General features: G+C 43.7%; 2 protein-coding genes across 13 annotated transcripts in view; one reads left to right on the forward strand and one right to left on the reverse strand.

Moving 5' to 3' along the window:
- mybpc2b (myosin binding protein Cb) overlaps positions 1–12681 on the forward strand; it is a 24913-nt gene extending 12232 nt beyond the window's left edge. For 9 of the 11 annotated variants that reach the window (XM_034571396.1, XM_034571397.1, XM_034571395.1 and 6 more), the window contains 26 exons: positions 1285–1353; positions 1456–1604; positions 1681–1798; positions 1911–1962; positions 2179–2238; positions 2330–2499; positions 2669–2801; positions 3805–3929; positions 4038–4143; positions 5960–6126; positions 6482–6647; positions 6780–6886; positions 6990–7019; positions 7153–7295; positions 8546–8705; positions 8807–8911; positions 9032–9220; positions 9329–9463; positions 9688–9855; positions 10006–10094; positions 10915–11110; positions 11227–11366; positions 11547–11706; positions 11842–11978; positions 12108–12294; positions 12526–12660. In XM_034571396.1, coding sequence (XP_034427287.1) covers positions 1285–1353; positions 1456–1604; positions 1681–1798; positions 1911–1962; positions 2179–2238; positions 2330–2499; positions 2669–2801; positions 3805–3929; positions 4038–4143; positions 5960–6126; positions 6482–6647; positions 6780–6886; positions 6990–7019; positions 7153–7295; positions 8546–8705; positions 8807–8911; positions 9032–9220; positions 9329–9463; positions 9688–9855; positions 10006–10094; positions 10915–11110; positions 11227–11366; positions 11547–11706; positions 11842–11978; positions 12108–12294; positions 12526–12551 — 3287 coding nt within the window. In that variant the 3' untranslated portion in view covers positions 12552–12660. Of the gene's footprint in view, positions 1–1284; positions 1354–1455; positions 1605–1675; positions 1799–1910; positions 1963–2178; positions 2239–2329; positions 2500–2668; positions 2802–3804; positions 3930–4037; positions 4144–5959; positions 6127–6481; positions 6648–6779; positions 6887–6989; positions 7020–7152; positions 7296–8545; positions 8706–8806; positions 8912–9031; positions 9221–9328; positions 9464–9687; positions 9856–10005; positions 10095–10914; positions 11111–11226; positions 11367–11546; positions 11707–11841; positions 11979–12107; positions 12295–12525 lie in introns of all 11 variants that reach the window. The other 2 variants (XM_034571392.1, XM_034571393.1) reach the window with 2 other exon arrangements.
- The window catches only part of LOC117753346 (testicular acid phosphatase homolog), a 9149-nt gene continuing 1271 nt past the window's right edge, over positions 12652–20529 (reverse strand). The window contains exons 2-12 of one of the 2 annotated variants that reach the window (XM_034571405.1): positions 20405–20529; positions 18572–18667; positions 17325–17411; positions 16058–16213; positions 15728–15826; positions 14693–14788; positions 14117–14249; positions 13805–13887; positions 13593–13699; positions 13164–13345; positions 12652–12988 (exon numbers count right to left, since the gene is read on the reverse strand). The exon at positions 20405–20529 is cut by the window's right edge and continues 1 nt beyond it. In XM_034571405.1, coding sequence (XP_034427296.1) covers positions 12879–12988; positions 13164–13345; positions 13593–13699; positions 13805–13887; positions 14117–14249; positions 14693–14788; positions 15728–15826; positions 16058–16213; positions 17325–17411; positions 18572–18667; positions 20405–20494 — 1239 coding nt within the window. In that variant the 5' untranslated portion in view covers positions 20495–20529 and the 3' untranslated portion in view covers positions 12652–12878. The remainder of the gene's footprint in view (positions 12989–13163; positions 13346–13592; positions 13700–13804; positions 13888–14116; positions 14250–14692; positions 14789–15727; positions 15827–16057; positions 16214–17324; positions 17412–18571; positions 18668–20404) is intronic. The other variant, XM_034571404.1, reaches the window with a different exon arrangement.

A 20529-nucleotide genomic window follows, 5' to 3' on the forward strand; every position in this document is an offset into this window, starting at 1 on the left:
AGCGGGTGGCGATCGGGAAGGTTTGGCTTAACTTTTGGGAAGCAGTCATGGCATCCATCTTTATATAGGGTCAATGTTATAAACTGAAGCAGGAATTTGCACTGTATAGTTTGACTTTATCTAGATACTAATACAAATCCTGCGTTTTTGACGGATTTTACTTTAAATCTCTCTTATAGGGAGAACGTGCTGCTGTAAGAAGGTCAACAGATGAACGGTTTTATACCTTACAGTATAAAGTATAAAACGTTTCATTTGTATAAAGATTATACTTTTAGCACAGTCAGAGGTCATCTGCAAAGATGATTTAACAATGGAACACTGACTATGAAAACTCATCCACACTGAGCTCAGCGTTTTACTGCTCAGTTGAGATTGTGATCTGATTCAGTGTTATTTTTGCCTCTAAACATTCTAAATAATGAAAAAAAAACCTTAAAAGTATTTTTGTCTTCTTTCACGTGAAGAACTCTGATGAAAAATATAGATCTAAATAGCCACTTTGACTTTTATCTGTTCTGACCGGGGGAAGACAAACCCCATCTCTGCTCTTACGATGAATAAGAGAAAACAGCAGTTCCAGCCAATCAAAACATCCATAAAGTAGAGCACAGTAAGTGTCCTGTTGCTCAAAGCCATGACAGCGCTTTGATGAATATGGAAACATTTGTGCGCTACTTTTATTGCCATGTTTCAACCTTTAACAAACCACGAAGCAGAAGCACTTTAAGTATCACTTGTGAGTAGCGACAATTCCATAAATTACTCAGACTGATGTCAGAGGAAGTTTTAAAAATACTTATGGAGTCAAACTTAACATATTTTAATGTCATTAGCTGAGAAAAGCCGGACCACACTTTTCACAAATCTAAACCAGCAGAAGTAATAAGATTCATAATAAGCAAGAGAAATGCTTTCATTAAGATTGAAAGCAAACATTGAAGTTACACAACTGGTTATAGGTCCGATATAGCTTTGAGCTCATTCGTGATTTGATTAAACATAATTATTACTTACAGCTAAAGCTCAGCAAGTCAGTAGAACATGTTTTTTATGTCACTATGTTTCTGTTTTCCTTTTAGCCAAACGCTGCTTGCTTGTCATGTTGTGCTTGTAATGTTTCATATGTGCGTGTGCCGAGGGGATTTGTGCTTGTTCACAAAAAAACATCCCCAAGTCGGATGTTGCACAGTGTTGTTTCCCGTGTCACGTGAGGGCTCATACTCCATCAGAGTTTATTCTAAAATGAGCAAATTAACTGATTTTTTACCTCCCTCGTTTCAGAGCCTGGGTCAACCGAGCTCACCGGGCTCTTCCTTGAGAAACCTCCGAATGAGGTCCACGCCGTTGCAGGTTTGAAACTCAAATGGATGGATGTCCAAAAACAGGGAACATTAGCATGTGTAGCCCGATTACATAATGTTATAGGATTTCAACGTTGTTTGTGAATGGCAGGAGGGGACTTCACTCTCATCGCTCGGGTGGACTCGACCACCCTGACGAGAAAACCCACCATGAAGTGGCTGAAGGGCAAGTGGCTGGACCTTGGCAGCAAGGCCGGGAAACATATGCAGTTTAAAGAAACCTATGACAGAAACACCAAGGTGTGTGTTTGTGTGTTTTTGATAAATCTCTGTCATAAATACCTGAGAAGTAATCAAGTAATGTTGCGTCCCCAAGATCTACACTTATGAGATGAAGATCATCAAAGTGGTCGCTGGGGATGCTGGAGGCTACAGGTGCGAGGTGACGTCCAAAGACAAGTGTGACAGCTCCATCTTTGAAGTGACCGTTGAGTGTGAGTGAAAAATGGACTCTGGCCTGCTGAGGCTGACACTAGTTCCATATCTGCTGATGTTTAGATCCGATCCAGGCCTCATTTGCCGCCTCTGCAACTTCTCTCATTACAGCTGCACATCAGGAGGAGCAGCAGGGGGATATTTTGTCTGCCTTCAAGAGAACGTAAGTGCACTGGGATTTGTGTTTCAGCCCGTCTCAGTGGTGTATTCGCACATGTGCATACGTAGACTAATTATGATCTTTCCCAGTGTATGTGTGCGTGTTTGTGGGTGTGAAGGTGTCTTACAGCACATGCGGTATATGACGGTGGTCACTTTAATGATGTGTCAGAGATATAAAACTGATCTTGGTTACACTACACTCTTTCCGTATGCACAGGGATGCTGGAGAGGATGACGGAAATCTGGACTTCAGTGCTCTGCTCAAAGCCACCAAGAGGTGAGAAGCTACATGTTATTCAGCCCAATTATTATATAAGTACATAGTATGATTCATTCCTTCAAAAAACATTCTTTTCCTTGTATGCCAGGAAGAAGAGGCCAGAAAAAGAGGAACCAGCGATAGATGTGTGGGAATTGCTCCAGAGTGCCCATCCAAGCGAGTACGAGAAAATCGCCTTTGAGTATGGCATCACTGACCTGAGGGGCATGCTGAAACGTCTGAAAAAGATGAAGGTGGTCGAGCCCAAGCACAGCGAGGGTAAGATGTCAGGTGACGTGTAAAGGGAGAGGAAAGAAGTAGAGGAGCATTTGAAGTGGGGGACGGCAAGGAAAAGGAAGGGCCCCCTAAAACTGAACAGAGAAAATAAGAAGAGAAAGGTGTTCGTGAACTAAAGAGTTCTTAATTCTTACATTTTCCCTTTTCCCAGCTTTCCTGACAAGGATGGAGTCTTGCTACTCGGTGGAAAAGGGCAAGAAGATTGTCCTGAAGTGCGAGGTTATCGATCCCAACGTCCAGGTCAAATGGTTGAAGAATGGCCAGGAGATCAAACCCTCAGCCAAGTACAAATGCATAAAACCACAAACACACCCGCACACTGATAATCGGTGGTCCACACAGACCTGTTTTAGTTTCTTTTTTCACCATCCTAAGCATCATGCAAGATATTTGCCTAATTGGACGCTAGCTGTATCATATTAATCATCATAGCTTAGAAGGACCTGATGGACAGCGCTTTTAATATATCAAGTTAAAATTATCTGTGCCACAAGGTCATACCCTGAAATGATGCTGCCATCAACACGTTTTATTTTTAGGCGGTCATAAGAAGCCTCCCAGTGGGTTGAGCGAGTCACCCTGCCAAGACAGTGTAGACATGTAGACTTATGCAGACCTACCCATAGGACAAATACCTCTAAGACTTCTAGTTAAAGGTCTTAATGTGGGCAAATATCTATGACTCAGAAGAAAAGTGAAATGTATATAGAAAATGATTGTCTTGGTGAAACCCGTTGCCAATCGGGCACTGGTTCGCACTCGGCCAGTTCCTACTGGACCAAATCACAATGCAGATTTCGGTGCCTAATTTCGGTGCCATAGCTCCGAACTGAAATAGTTGCTCTGCTTGCAGGTAACATCACCACACATGTCTAGTTAACATTACATTTAACTCAGCTTTGGCAGCGTGTGTAACGTTAGCCTACAGTTAGCCGGTAGCTACCTCAAACTCGACACGACAACAAAATGCCTAAAGGGAAGCGATCAAAAGTGTGGCTGTATTTCACGCTACCAGATTCCAACTCCAGGACGAGCAGTAAATGTCCGAGCAACAACCGAAACTGTTACGTGTTGTAGTTGGTTTTGAATATTGTGTGATGTTTAGGCACCGGAACCGAAGTATCGATTTAGCACCAGTATTGAAAAAAAACAAAAACAATACCTAATCCTAAAGAGCATTGCCAAAATCATCGAATGTTAAATTAAATGTAAAAACTTGAGATGAACTTATTGACCTTTGTTTGACCCACAGACTTTTCTGTTTAACTTTCAATCTTTCTTGTTCAGGTATGTCATGGAGGCCAACGGCAACATGAGAACCCTCACTATCAACAGGACGACCCTGGCCGATGATGCTGCGTATGAATGTGTGGTGGGAGAAGACAAGTGTTTCACTGAGGTGTTTGTCAAAGGTGCTTCATCTCTTTTTTTTTTCGGACCATAACTGACTGAATTCGTGTCATTCACATTGAGTTTCTGCTAAATGTTCAAGCTATAATGTTTTCTTCTGCTCCGTGCAGAGCCCCCTGTGACCATCACCAAGCTGATGGATGACTATCATGTGGTCGTGGGAGAGAGAGTGGAGTTTGAGGTCGAAGTGTCGGAGGAGGGCGCCCACGTCATGTGGTCAGTAAACGTCACGGTATTGGGGCGTTGCACGATCAAAACAACCAACCAGACTACACTCGGCTTCGGGACATGTCTTTAATCCCTGGCAGAGTACAATGAAACCACTTCATGTTGAGTTCAGTGTCACAGTCGTATATTGTCTGAAGCCACTGAGCTTCTTGTCTTCAACAAATCAGATAAAAATGTAATATACGCTCGGAGCCCTCTGTTATCTGATGTGCCGCGTGAGTCACATTTTTGAGTCTCCGAATATTTAATCACTCACCTCCTTGTATTGAAATGAGACATCATCTATGTGTACAATTATATGCTCTCAAAAACCGACCACTTTTGTCTCAAGAGCCATAACTGATTTGTACTTTTATGCTACACATCGCCGCACCAGACAGACTTCTGCTTCATTTTAGATCAAATCTAAATGTATTATCTCTGAAGGAGATCTGGAACAAGTTAGATTGAATCTGAAGACCGGCTTTGAATGATGAATAGTGTGGGAACTCTGCTTTGAGCAACATAATTCAGAGCTGAATTTCTTTATTTCTTTGCCTTTGTTTCACTGAGGTTTTTTTGTATGTGGTCTAGTTTTAATTGCGGGGGTGCCAAACTCTAAGCACCGCTCCAGTAGCTTATTACACAGAGTAAAACTCTTTATATATTATATTATATATATATATATATCACATATTTAAAAGGTTTCTTGTGAAAAAGTTCCCCACATGGCCTTAAAGTGGTTTAAATGTAAGTCTATACCTTCCCTCCACATTTCGTTACTGAGATGCTCGCCATCACCCGACCCTCACATTTAGATTTTTCGCTTGAAAGCGCATTAACTCTGCTATGGATACGCCTGGTGTCCAGTTTTACAATCGTTAAAATGGAGAAGCTTGGAAGAGCCGCTGGCCCTGTTTAAGTTTGAAAACTCCGGTGCTGCATTTTAGTTGGCGAGCAGAAGTTGAGATGGAAACAATTACGTAGACGCGCAGATGCAACTGCTTGCTGATTGGGTCTTTTCGCTCACGGGGTGGGCTTCACTGATTCGTCACTTGCAACCCTTCCTGGACAAAAACAACCGGCATCAGCGTTAGCTACCCGTGTGGATCGCAGGATAATCAATTACAAACTTTACTGATTCTGTTGCAGTTAAATTCTGTATTCTACAACGACTGTTAACATGCGTAGAAATTTTTATTTTGATCTTCCAACAATATTTGTGTCCAGCGGGAAGCACATGCCGTCTTGTTTAGACCGGCGCAGAATGCCAAGTGTATGTGAGTGGTCATATGCGTCAGAATGAACTGGGATTACAAATAAATAACAGATAAACACCCAAAATGCTTTAATCGATGGATTGAAAACGCCGTTTACCAACTAAAAAGTAGGATATATTTATACATATATACGTATGGATGTGGCCTTAGGTTTGTGACATCACAAACCATGGCTGTCTGAATCTGTTTCTTTCAGACTGGCATTTGTTTACTTCATCGCTACAGCACAGTCATACCAATGTAGCAGTGGCCATCGCCTCCCAATCACGCCTCTTTTACCATATAAAAGACAAAAGGCAGCCATATTAACTTGTTTAACAACTTGAGAACTTTAAAAGAAGCCCTCTGTCTTTTCAATTCCAACAATTTTATTTTTATAATCTCCCATTGATGAATTCAAAGCCCATTCATATTTTCCTCTCAGTGAATGGTGGAAATATTAATGTGGCTGGTAGGTTCGCATCAGATGTGCGGCTGCTGCCGTGATTCTGTATTAAATATTTATCTTTCACACTGAGACAAACCCATTCTCTATTCATCTCCAGGTTTTTTGAGGATATAGAGCTTCACAAAGACAAAGACTCCAAGTATCGCTTCAAGAAGGACGGAAGGAAGCACACGCTCATCATCCACGAGGCGACACTGAATGACATCGGAATGTACCATGCCTGGACAAACGGGGGGCACACCAAAGGAGAGCTGGAAGTGGAAGGTGCTAAAAATGCATATGAGTGATGAATGTTTTTATTTCATTTAAGTAGTTTTTTAAAAAAGATAATGCTAATCAAGCACAGATTGTATTTTTTAACTAGATTTACTATTTATTTAGTCTGGTCATTAAAATGTTTGTTTAGTGCTGAGGATGCAGCTGAATTTAACTATGCGGCCTGAGGGCTTAACGCCTCTTTTTACAATCAAACAAGCAACTTGTGGCAACGGCCGCCATGTCATGTATGTCGTGTACAGTATGTCATGTATGTCATAAAGCCCCTATACCTCCCTCTCCCCCACATCTTCATGTGTCGTGCCTGAACTCTTCCCCCCCTGGTTTCCTCTGTGTCATTCAGAGAAAGAGCTGGAGGTGCTGCAGGACATCGCTGATCTGACAGTGAGGGCGACAGACCAGGCCATGTTCAAGTGTGAAGTGTCCGACGACAAGGTCACAGGAAAGTGGTTTAAAGATGGCGTGGAGGTTTTGCCAAGCGAACGCATCAAAATGACTCACATTGGAAGGTACTAAGATGAGGGCGAATACACACAGATTATAAAGAATATCCGTATACTTGCTAAAACGGAAAAACAGCCTATTTATTTCACGGGACACGTGTTTTCCCGACATCATATCGCCTCTGTTGCTTGTTTCAGGTTCCACCGGCTGATTATTGAGGATGTGAAGCCGGACGATGCCGGAGACTACACGTTTGTTCCTGATGGATACGCTCTGTCACTTTCTGCCAAACTCAACTTCTTGGGTGAGAAAGACGGCGCGATAACAAAAGGCTCTTACTGTGGATGCATTAATCATCAGCAGCCCGGATAATATTGTCAACTCTTGTTTTTTTCCTCTTAAAACAGAAATTAAGATCGACTATGTGCCTAGACAAGGTAAGTCAACTTAAATTACCTTGATTTACAAATAATTTAAAACTTTTCAATCTTGTGTGTAGTTCATTGGCCCATCATAAGAAAGCCACTTCCACATAGCCCTCTCTTTATATATATGTTATACGTTAACCAGATCCTCCAAAGATCCACCTGGACACCACTGGAAACATGGTCTCCCAGAACACTATCATTGTGGTGGCGGGCAACAAGCTGCGACTGGATGTGGAGATCTCAGGAGAACCAGCACCCACTGTTGTTTGGTCCAAAGGAGATAAGGTAAGGATGGGAAGAGGGTCACGATACAGTATGGGTAGGTTTATGTTTAACAAAGCAATGCTACATAGAGGAAACAAATATTTGACACATCAGCTAATTGTATTAAATAGAAAAACAGCATCTTTAACATTTTGTTTACGACAGGAGTGTGAATAGGGACCTTAAGGGCCAAAGGTAAAAGGGGGACCTGGGGGGCCCTACATCGCACCAAAATGAACCCCCACCACCATCGCAGTTACATAATATGTGCATATAAACACTATAGTCTTCAACCAAATCTCATCAGAAGGTTTCCAACTTTTGTGTCATGGGAATCTCTATAGCCAATCATAGCATTTAAAGTCGTTCCCGCAAAATGATCATTTCTGTGTTCTTAAGTAATTGAGCTTTCTCAGGGGGCCCCCTTCTCAGCTGGGACCCAATTGCTTGCTTTCCTTACCCTGTTGCAACAACCCTGTTGTCATGATCATGGAGGGTCAGCAGGTTCTAGTCTAGTTATTGTGACTCTTCCTCTCTGTCTCGTTCACTGGGCGTCAGTCGTAGGTTAGAAAAAAAACACATTTGCTCCAATCATTGGGGAGTATTTGCCCGTAAAGGGAACAGGGGTGCAAGAAAAATAATGGCCTCCCCACATTTCTTTGTTTGGAGAAGCACAGTGCCCTTTTTTGAAAACAAGACATTGTTGTTCCTAAGTGGGACGACTTCTTATTTTACCCTAATAATACACGAGTACGTCACTTAAGACATCCAAGTGCTGCCCTCGTCATATAAAGGTCAACCGCAGTGGCCCCCAAGTGCCCCTATGGTTTGCCCTGGTGTCGTGGGCTGAAATGCCACTTTGAGGCCAAGCATGAATTGGGACAGCTGTTGGTCAGGAGGTAAAGATGGTTTTCCACTAACCAGAAGGTCAGTGGTTTGATCCCTGGCTCCTCCAGTCTGCATTCCAAAGTGTTTATGGTCAAGATACCGAGCTCCAAATTGCTCCCTGACAGCTGCGCCGACTGCGTGGGAGCAGTGTGTGATAGGAAGATAGGAAGCAATGTATCAATGTGTATGTGTGAACAGGTGAAAGCAACTTTTACTGTCCAGCATGTTGAGAGGTTGATAAGACTGGAAAAGTGCTATATAAATACAGTCCATTTACCATTTAACCCTTTAACTTGGAGCTTTTTGCAACGTTTTGTGTATTATGCCGCAACTTGTCAAAAGTTACAGGTCTTGTTACTGTGCCACAATCTGCCATTTGTTAGCCAATCACAGAAAATCAAGGCCGTGTGAGGGTGGAGGCCAGGAAAGACCTGAGCTGCTTCGTCATTGAGGGAGCGGAGAGGGAGGATGAGGGCAACTACACCATCTGTGTCACTAACCCCGCCGGAGAGGACAAGGCTATGCTGTTTGTGAAGATCGTGGGTAAGTGAATGTTCTTATAGTAAAATATCAGCTGGTGATTTGTTCTGTTGTGTCTTGATCTTTTCTGATGCACATTAAAACATATTGTAATCTTATTTCAGATGTGCCCGACCCCCCTGAGAATGTCAAATGCACAGCCGTGGGAGAGGACTGCGGCACCATCGTCTGGGACCCCCCTGTATTTGATGGCGGTGTCATAGTCAAAGGTCAACGATGGATTTTTTTCCCCCCAGCTTTTTACACTTAACTCTACGGAACCTATATTACATTTCCCAAAAAAGTCACATATCTTAATTGTTACTCTGCTTGTGTTTTTCCACCATCAGGTTATCTCATGGAGAGGAAGAAGAAGGGCTCCTCCAGATGGACAAAACTCAACTTCGACGTTTACGAATCGACCACATACGAAGCTAAGAGGATGATTGAAGGCGTCCTGTACGAGATGAGGGTGTTCGCCGTCAACAGCATCGGCTTGTCTCCGCCGAGCCTCAGCTCCAAACCCTTCATGCCCATTGGTACGTTTCCCCGCCGTCTTTACTCCCTCTTTCTCAGCTTCTCCTTGTCCCGTCCTTTGCCCGCCCTGTCAGGGATTCTCTTTCACTCTCTCTTTCTGTCTCACTCAGCCCCGACCAGTGAGCCGACGCGCCTGACAGTGTACGATACGACGAACAACTCATGCACGCTGAAGTGGCTCATCCCGGAGAAGATTGGAGCTGGAGGCCTGGATGGTTACATTATTGAATACTGCAAGGAAGGAGGTGATAGGACCACACATCATGCTTAGAATATAATAGTTTGAACCTTCACGGACCATTTAAAAACATCCTCCAATTAAATTATGATTTAAGGACCTTCACTTAATAACCAGAGCATATATTGTACGTCTAAAAGGGCAGATTATATATGATAACAAAGAAAAAAAGTATTAAGATTCAAATCCCACTCACTGTGATTTACCGCATGTTGTTCTGTTGGATTTCAGACACTGAGTGGGTGGTGGCCAACAAGGAACTTTGTGAGAGACAGGGATACGTGGTGCGTGGCCTCCCCATGGGAGAGAAGATCAACTTCAGGGTGTGGGCTGTAAACATCGCTGGACGCAGTGCCCCTGCTACACTGCAGCAGCCTGTCACCATCCACGAGATCGTTGGTGAGTCAGTCGAGTTTATTTCACCTCATATTATTATATTTTATAACATTTTGATTGACTTTTGCAGCATTTGTTACGGGCTTGTGCTTTATGTATCATCTTTATGTATAATGACATTGTCTCCTGTTTTAATGTCTGTTTCTGCTTTAGAACATCCAAAGATCCGCCTTCCTCGTGAACTAAGAACAAAGTACATCAGAAAAGTAGGAGAAAAGCTCAACCTGACCATCCCCTTCCAGGTGAGATAGGCTGCGTTAACGCGTACTGAAATATCCATCCATCCATCCATTCATTATCTGTACTGCCGTACTTTGAGGGTCGCAGGTGAGCTGGATCCAATACCAGCTGACATTGGGCAAAAGGCGGGGTTATACCCTGGAGATCATACTAAAATATATAGTAAAAATAGAATGGCCTTCAGTAGAGTGTATACCTCCACCAAGGCCCAACACTCCCATTAAATTTAACCAAGCTGCACCAAATTTCACACACTCACAGATATCATTACCCTGTGCCAGATTATTCAAAATCAAGATTTATGAGTTTTTCCTGGGAAAACGGTAAGAAGGTCTTTCAGTGTTAAAAGATATAAAAAATTAAAATTGATGACCGCACCAAATGGGTTCTACCCTGACCTGTACCACATCCATGGAAAGCCATTCAGTTGTTTATTCCTGCTAACTAACAAACAGAGGTGAAAGCATAACCTCCTTGGCAGAGGTATAAATAACCATAATTCATGAGAAACTAAAACAAATGTTCGAAGCACCTGTTTCTTGTTACAGGTTGTTTTCTACAGTGCTTTCTAATGTTGCTGTGAATGTTGTTAAGTTTAAGACATTAACGGTGACCTTAACCATATGTGATCAATTTGTCTTCTTCACAACCCATCTCACTTTAATGAGATGCAATGACTGTATTTTCTTTGTCCATTTTACCTCGAAATGTAATTTTCATTTTCACCTATCACCAGAAAACGAAGCAGTTGTTTATGTGTGGTGTGCCGTCAGTCATTTTAGTAAATGTCACATGACGAAGGATCACGCCTCTGTCTCGTAGGGTAAACCACGTCCCATCGCGACCTGGTACAAAGATGGTCAACCCGTGGACGACAAGATGGTCAGCGTGCGTAACTCAAACGTGGACACCATCCTGTTCATCCGCTCAGCAGAGAGAGAGCACTCTGGAACATATGAGCTGGTTCTACAGATTGAGAACCTGGAGGACAGGGCCTCCATCCTCATCCGGATTGTTGGTAATGTTGTCAGGATCCCGCGCTAATTCTCATCGCGAGTAGCCTACATCTTGGACTGTGTCAAATTAATATCTTTTACTAAGATACTGTATGTCACTGACGCTTGATTCAAACAGACAAGCCTGGGCCTCCAATAAACGTGAGGGTGATGGACGTCTGGGGCTTCAATGCGGCGCTGGAGTGGGAGCCCCCGAAGGACAATGGCAACTGTGAGATCTCCGGATATACCATCCAGAAGGCGGACATGAAGACCAAGGTGAGAGAGGGAGAAGGGGTGATGTGTCAAACCTCGATCACCCCTACAGTTTCCTGCTAAAGGATCCAATCAACCTCCTGCCAGTGTTTGATACCAACACTTGGCTCATTTTCCCAGCTCAATTTGTGGTATTTACATTTTTTTTAACATAATAATTTGACTTTTCTCCTCTTGATCCAGGAATGGTTCACCGTGTATGAACACAACAGACGGCCAAGCTGCACTGCCTCAGATCTGATCATGGGCAATGAATACATGTTCCGCGTCTACAGTGAAAACCTCTGTGGCAAGAGCGAGGAGGTGCGCTTCAGCAAGAACACGGCAAACATCGCCAAGACAGGTGCGGGCAGTTTGTGCATCAGTAGTGGGTGCATTTTTCCACTAGCACTACAAAGGTTAAGTGAAATGAGCCTCCTCTCTGCTCCGATTTATTGGGGTTGACTGCGTTTGCCCCCCCTCTCACTCCTCTCCATAGGCCTGGAAATCAAACGAAACCCCTACAAGGAGATGGACATGGCCTGTATGCCCAAGTTCACACAGCCCTTAATCGACAGAGCTGTGGTTGCCGGTTACAGCACCGCCATCAGCTGCGCCGTCAGAGGCTACCCCAAGGTAAATGTGGGGCCAGATTCCCAGCAGGACGCCTGTTTTTGTGTTTTCTTGCAGCGGCCAGACACAAGGAAAAAAAAATCTGCTCTATCATATCCAAGAAGTTTATATTTTGACTTCTCTGTGTCCCAGCCTAAGATTGTCTGGATGAAGAACAAAATGATCATCGGCGGGGATCCCAAGTACTTGATGCAGAACAACCAAGGAGTGCTGACCCTGAACATTCGCAAGCCAAGCGCCTTTGACGGCGGCAAATACTCCTGCATGGCTGTCAATGACCTGGGCAAGGACGAGGTGGAGTGCAGACTGGACGTCAAAGGTAAGAAAAGAACAGAGGGGGAGGAGAGAGGGCGGCAAGGGTGGGAGACGGGCAGACTGGGAGGAGTCTGCTAAATCAGTCTCTCTGTTTGTGCTGAACGATATTTAGTTTTGATCATATTATAGAATGAATATGAATTTAATGAGTATGAACTTAAGAAGTCACCTTGATTCTGACCACAATTACATAAAGGTCTAATTTCATTCATCCTGTGTCCTGTTATTTCCACAGCTTTCGTAGAACAGGAGAAGAAGTGAGAAACCCAACAGCAGCGAATGTGAAACAGTGAATGAACGGTGAATGTCACTATGTAGAGTTCACACTGTGATAATAATTCAAATAAAATGTAGTGATGTCTGCTATAAATTATCGTTTATTTTCAAAACATTTCATTTCTCTGTTAAATTATTTCCATTAACAATCCACGAACATGATGCATATTCTTCTCGTCGTCCGCACATGAGGAAAAGAGCTCATGAACACACACAGTCAGCATGTGAATTATCAAAATACATGGCACGTCATTATTATTAGAGCTGTTTCCACAGCTCCCGAGCACCTCTCTGTATTTTTGGCACGTTGCATTACACCTCCCTAGAGTAGTGCGCTCTCCTCCTGTGGACTGCCACTCCTATGCTGAACAACAGCGCCACTGCCAGGAGACCCACAGCCACTGCAAGAGCTGTTATGACACCTGTGAGAGACAACGATCCTGGTTAAGTACAAGTGGATATGGCACATTTGGGGGATTCTCCAAAACCCCTGTCGAGTCCCCACACTGGATCTCGGATAAATAACGGTATAGAGGTGTTGCGGTTGAAGCAATTAACAGTGCCAAGGTTTGTGGTGTGATACAAAAAAATCTTCACCTGTGCTGGACCATTTTGTCCGAAACCCACATTCAGCCTCCCAGTCCTCCGCCACCACGTCCCGCACCAGCTCGCTGAACAGGGACAGAGGGCAGGGGTTCAGCCCGTTGCATCCCGGCACGGCGTTGGGGTAGGGCTCCCGCCTGGAGTCGTTGCGGTAATACAGCTCCAGAGAATAGGACCTAGGGGGATTATTAGGATGAATAGAATGAGATGACGTGCAATTATGGTGAGCATTATGTAAATGTGTTGATGTCCATTATGTTTCCTGGAGCTTTGGCCAGATTTTAATCGAATTGAAAAAACAGCGACTGCACTCGAATGGTTTGCTGTGGCTCGGCAGCGGAATGCGGTTACTCAAACTGTGGTGTGTGATAGCGCACTTGAATATGCATAGAGAAGAGCGATGTCATAAAGGAGAGTCATTACCCATCATACTCCTGGTAGAACTCGAAGAGCTGACAGGCAGCGTAAGGCGGGAGAAGGCCGTCATACACGTCCAGCGCTGCCTGGAGGGTGATGAGTGTGGAGTCATGCTGGAATGAGAAACAAGACGTCACGGCAGTGAGCAGCTGAGGAGACACAGTTTGTGCAATAGATTATAAATGTGTGTGTGGGCTCTGTCCAAACACTCAACTCACAGCTGAGTACATAATGAACTTCAGGCTGCTGCCTTGCTCGACGGCACGGGAGAAATTCCTCAGGATGGCATTCAGCAGAACCCCTGGTGCATTAACACAGAGTCAACAGTGTGAATTGAGTATTTTCACACACTAACACAATCCTCTTTGACCTTATTGAGCATCTGTAATCATCCTCTTCATCAGCGCAAAGGTGCTAATATGCTTTTGGGAAACACGACCCCGCTCCGCCAGCAGTCACAACAATACAGATCATTTTTCTGCTCTAATAAGATTTTTGTCACATTCTTCGCCACTGATGCGAAGCCCCACCTCCCGAGAGCCTGGCCTTCTCTTTCCTCTTGTGGCTGAGGATGCTGTACATGACCTCGAAGGAGGCGATTCTCTTCAGGGTGTCCAGGACGTCTTGTGTGGCCCAACGTGGGAGGGTTAAGTTATGGACCCTCTGCAAACACACACACACACGCACGAAACATCAGCATCATGCTAATAATCACATTACACAACACATGAAAAAATAAAATAAAATAAAGAGGCAGCGTTTCATGGTTTCTATTATCCCGGCTATTTTTAGCGCTGGTCCTGAAGATAACAGATGCTCATTTTTGCAAGTGTTGAATGAGTGTATTCAACCTGGCCTAGAATCCTCCCATCTCATAATGCTTTAATTATCCTTTCAATATGTTGTCCTATTCATGTCTCACTAGGTGTATAAAAATGATGTCTCCACACCGCCTACTGCCGCCCCGTCCCTCTGCAGATGTGCTGAAGGAAGCTCTTTTTTCCTTCTCCTCTCTCTCTGCTCCGCGGCTGCTGCTTGTGTCAATAATTGAGGCATTTGTAAACTGCAGAACCCAGGTAGCGTAACGAGAGAGAATATCCACACACCTGACAGTTAAGAGTGTCGTAGACCCTCCATATCTTTTTGCCGACCAGTTTGGACACAGGGTAGCCGGTGTGGTTGGAGAGTCCCTCCACAAAGTGCTGCAGGGTGAAGGAGAAGAGAGAAGGCATTAAAATCTTCACGCTGAATGAAAAAGCTCCAGGAAATACGACACTAATTATCATTTTTACGAGAAGTATTAAACATTTTTGTGGTTGTTTTTGAAGGTCCGCAAATAAAATATCTCTCGCTCTGTGTTGAGGATGCAAAGTTGCACAAAAGCCACTTAACTCGATGGATTAATATAGTTTACTGGTGTCATGGCGGGTTTAACCTCTGGACTGACGGCGCAATGAAAAATGGCACCATTTCAGTTGTTGCATGTGACTTGCAGGTGCTGTGCCTCCAGCAGAGGGTGTGAAAATTCAATCCAGGAGACCCTGCTGTCCTGATCTCAAACACCCACCTTATTGGGCAGCACACGTGGGACTCGGTTTAATTAAAACCTTTTCATCGTAATTCTTAATCTAATTCAATCCAACCGTTAATTAGTGTCTCTGAGAATGTGAGAGAAATTGCACCGTGCAGCTTTTTGTAGGCACTGGAGTCACCGTGCCTGAGAAAAATCACTGAGAGGACGCGATGTCTACGGCATAACTAACACGTCCGCTGGAGGTGCCGATAACATTGGCACCAGCTACTGTGTGTGAAGTTTATATTTCACCGTTTTTTAACAGAAATGCGCATTTCACAGTGTTTGTTATTTGACAAATCGAGGTATGAATACGCAGGGAACAAAAGACGCGGCCGAGGAGGAAAAGTATTATTCACAGCAACTTTGATTATATAATGCTGACGCTATAAGACAACAAGTTACAAACTAGTCTTCGGTGGTTAACAGGCACATGACTCATAGAAAAGTGACTTTTATCACAAACTGTGCTGCGAGTGGAGCGTTCGCGTCACCGAGCAGATGCTGGGGGACGAGCTGCAGAGCTGTGTGATTAGAGGTAGGCGTCCCTTTCTGTGCTTTGTCTCACCTGGTGAGTCCTCAGGAACCTCTGGTAATGCTCACTCTCAAAGGTGTCCGTCATCAGCGCTCTGAACCTTGGACAGTCTTTGCCCGGAGACTTCAGCAGCTTGAGGGATCGAAAGCAACAGCACAACATCAATGCATTTTAACTGCAGGTACTGCAATTCTTCTGAGGCACAATTATATGTTCATTTCACACTTTAAAACAGCAGGGGTCACATGGCTGAGGTGAGCATGGAGCTGTGAGGACAGACTCGAATGAACCCGTGCAGGTTTTTGTTCAGCTCTGTGCTGCGGCTTGGTGGAAGGAAATATTTATGTGGCCCTGCAGCGGCACCTTGTCCTGAGCCCTGGGGATGGTGTGCACTGGAATGGGCCGCCAGAGCAACTGGGGCACGATGGGAGGCGGGCGTCTGGATGGGGGGAACATTCCAGCGAGGCAGGCCTGGGCGCTCATCAGAGTCCGGTCGTAGTCAGTGCTCCGGACATAAAACTGTGAAGCATGGAGGAAAGATTGTGTTAAAATAGAAAGCATGTGCTGATACTAGATACCTCGCTCCACTGCGTTCTTCCAAATAGGACACGTTTGCTTTTTATAGAAAAAGGAAAATGTATTTTGGAAACTCAAAAGGAATGAATTTGCATTTGCACAGCAGAAATGCACATAATTCTGTTGCTATTTCGGATTAATAAATGCACGGAGCAAGGCTGAAGTGTATCATGAGTGAGCTGCATTTATCCCAAGTTAACTGAGGTATTCCCTGAGCATGGAAAGCAGGGGAGTCAGAAAGGATCCAAATGGATGAGAGAAGGAGGGGGAACAGCATCCGTCTTCGCTGTGATCTCTTCTGACATCAGGCTTCGCTCGTCTATATCTCTCTGTCACCCCGTGTCAGGTTTTTGCACACAGTAAATCACGCTGATAAGGTTGGATGTCCCTGTGATGCAGAGGAGGCTTATTCCTCCCCCCCTTTTGCTTTTGTCAAATTAAAACAGACATGGCAGCGCGGGGAAATGTACGCTACAAGTTGACTGAGGTTTGGGCGACAAATCGCCAATGACAGGTCCTGAGAAGAGTTGTTATTTTTGTGGTAATTGTGTGTTACTTAAAAGAGAGGGAGAGGGAGAGAGAGGAGAAATTAATGCATGGGTGCAAATAGAAGGGGGGATGGGGGAGTGAAAAAAGGGAACACAGTGAGAAAAAAAAACAGGCAGGAAAAGAAAGGGGAAATCATATCTTGGTAATGACAGTGTGCTGAGCATGTAGCCCAGGGGCACACTGAAGCAACATGCATGCTGCCAACTGCACTGCACATGGAACAACATTACCCCCCCCCCCAACATGTTACAGCCCATTACCAGGGCCACGCCGGTGATACCACCAATATGAGTCATGCTCATTAACCTAGCGTGGTTACAGGCGTCACAGATTATCGCCGGGGCCACACATGAACCTGATTTCACATGTTGGGGGCGAGGGGGCCCGGCACGGCAACAGGATTAGGTGACACTGAAGCCCACATGGCTCACAGGGGAGTTCAGCTAAGCAGAGAAAAAAATGAAATAATCCCACAGTACGCGTACACAAACAGAAACACACTCACCTCTTTGTTGTCGTAGTCCTCGCTGAGAAATTCTCCATAGCGCCTCCTCAGAAACCTGCCCAGCTCAAACTGTTGTTTCATGCCCAGCTGAAAGGAAAATTGCCCTTGTTGTTAGTAAAAAACAATTGGGGGGTAAAAATCTGACCTTTTCGCCGAGGACGTGGCAGATTTGAAGTCAGCCTCGACGTTATTTACACAAAACAAGTTATTTCACCCCCTTCTGTGGGGCATCCGAGAGCCCAAAATAATACGTTGATTCACAGCAAACGGCCTAATTGCCTGAGAGCGGAGCAGGGTCACAGTAGGAAGGAGTTTAATTAAAACTCTGCGCGAGACGTTTTTCTTGCATCTCAGGACTCATTAGAAACTGATTTTAGAATGCAACGTGGTAAGTGAAATTTATTGTGATTTCTGACACCACCTAACAGCTCAACACTAAAGGACCTTGGACGTTTGCCTTGATCATAATTACACTGTGAGTTCCCTTTTTCTGTAAGACACATTTTATTTGACGTTTTCTTGTGTTAATGCTCCGGAGCTACTTCCAGATTATTCCTTGTCATTAGTAAGTCTTCCTTGAACAGTTACTTTCTTATTGTTTGTGTGCTGGACATTTTGTGCAGAGCTTTTTACAAATAGACTTTGATGCAGAGTGAACTTTGCGTTCATCCTACCTGGTTTATCTACATTTTCTTAAATATGATAAGATTATTAACTTAACGGATGTTTTTTTCCCCATATATTGCATGTTGGCGTTTCTGTTAAGAAACGACACAATCGTCAGACCCAAGTTCTCAACTCTTCAAAATAAGGAAGCTCTGTAATGCGGCACCATATAAAGCATTGCAGCAACGAAACGGAAAAAAATACAAACAGCTAAACAGGAAGTGATTCTATGAATGTTGTTGCCTATCCAAATCGCATCAAATCTCACCAGGCCATAAACAACATGCCAAGTGTAAAGCTGTTAAGACAAACAGTTCACGAGATATGTGTTCAACATATACAATAACAAAGAATATACCACACAATATGTGTTTGCTGAATTTGTAGGTAGATTTTACATTTTTTAGACTATATACTGAAAACCTCTTGGACATGTGTCACCCTGCTTTAGGCCTTCTTCAGAAAAAAGAAAAAAGCAGGGACATCATACATGCACCTACATCTGGAGGTTACCCGACAGGTTCAAGGCCTGTGCCCAAAGTATTACTAATGACACACACAGACAGAATAACACCCAGTACCTCAGTCAGTTGTCCGAAGCCCTGAGCCCACACGTCCGCCCCATGTGGATCCCTGGGATACGACTCGATAGGTGAGCGGTCACCGTGGCGCAACACCTGAAAATTCACAACACATGATGTCACTTTGGATGCACATGTCCCGCTGCTGTGTCAGCCATTACACTGTGTACTTAAAGGAGGAAATACACCCTGGGACAGAAGTCAGAAATAGAAACCCTGAGATCTCAGGGCAGCTCGGCCTGTGAGTTAAGACGGCGCGGAGTCACAGCGGTGATGTCACCGAGACACAAACGCTGAGAGCGGCTCCGTTAGTGTGATTAAACTGAGGACTCACTTTCTGAGCAGTGACATTACACACAGGTTGATTAAACCGGATTACGGACACATCTGATTCACTCCTGCTTTTGCGCCACAGCGACTTGGAAAGCTCAAGGAAAGAGCAGAGCACAAAGTGAAGTCAACAAAGTCACGGTTCACTGTTAGAGATCCTTGTTGTTTTGATGCCAAAAACAATCGTTGGGAGTGGAACTAAGATTTTACACTGAAATCAGCCCAAACTTCACAGATAATACAAAATAAAACGGTAACATTCACAAATGCTTTAACAGCAAACCTTAAAATTAATAAATCAATTTGCTCATTCATTAAAAAGTGGGTAGTCCTATTATTTTCTGCATGTTTATTTTGTATTTTCTAATTTCAGGGAATTTTAACATTTTTAGTTAGAGGCTTTAAAATAAGCCAGTGCTTTTCTACACTGTGTATTATTTGTCGTTTTTTTATATATTTCTTTTGATCTGTGCTACATAAAATCAAAAGTACAAATATAACACACAGCTACTTATTATTACTTACTAACAAATGTTGTATAGAAAGTCAAGCTGAAACTAATTTAAAATACATTGTTTAAAATCAATACTCAACTACAATTCTCCATGAGAACCAACACAATTTTGAGGACTTACAACTTGTAAGTCTTATAATTTGTGTGTCGCCGAATTACTGAAGTAATTCTTTAAAATTGTCTTATTTCATTAACCATAAGGTTCCACTAGTGGTTCCAAAATGGGGGTCCATGGACCTCAGGGGGCCCGCAGGACACTGACAGGTGGTCTGAGAAAAATTTCCAGATTCATTCTTTAAACTCATGATTATATAATATGGGTGACATGATGAAAATTATTTGAGTCCCTATATTTCAAGGACATCTTTCTGGGTTATTGACAATAGGGTGTCGAAGTATTGAGAATCTCTGCACTAGTAGATGTTAAGTGGTAAACTTAACCCTCACTAGTGTAAATGTTAATAGTCATGTTGTACTTTGAGTTGTAAACTGTCGTCATCCTGTTTTATAAGACAAGTCAGTAGTAAGTGTAAAACACATAAGTACAACATGGGAGGGAACAGATAAGGAGCCTAAAAGGATGAAAAACAACTTTTTCCACATTTGTGATTTTCACTTAAATCCTTCAAATCACTTTCTTTTTTTCCTTCTACCACTGAACTCCAGTGCGAGAGAAAAAAAAATATGCAAAGAGGTTTATGAACTAAGCTGTGGTGTCTGAGTGAGATACGCTCGACACTGTCGGAGTTTAGACTCAAAGTAATCCTTTGTCACATAAACGTGTGAGTGTAATACCGCTCACCGAGCAGCAGCCGAGTACAGTGGAATCAGCCGCCATGTACAGTAGCGTCCCGCTCGTGTAATCTAAAGGAGTTTATACCGAAATTCTCACATTCAACAGATGCATCTTGTGAACGTGTGTGGGACAATTTCATGGGAAAGTATAATACAAAATTATTATTGTTATTAAGCGGAAAATAAAAACTTACAGCGACGACAAACTTCAGCACCCGACACTCGGTCAGGCAGATGCAACAGAGGAAGAATAAACAGCCGGAACTTTTTTGCAACTTCCACATTGTTTTGACTCGTTCTCAACCTCAGGAGCTCCTCT

This window comes from Hippoglossus hippoglossus, chromosome 19, assembly GCF_009819705.1.
Source record: "Hippoglossus hippoglossus isolate fHipHip1 chromosome 19, fHipHip1.pri, whole genome shotgun sequence".
NCBI lineage: Eukaryota > Metazoa > Chordata > Actinopteri > Pleuronectiformes > Pleuronectidae > Hippoglossus > Hippoglossus hippoglossus.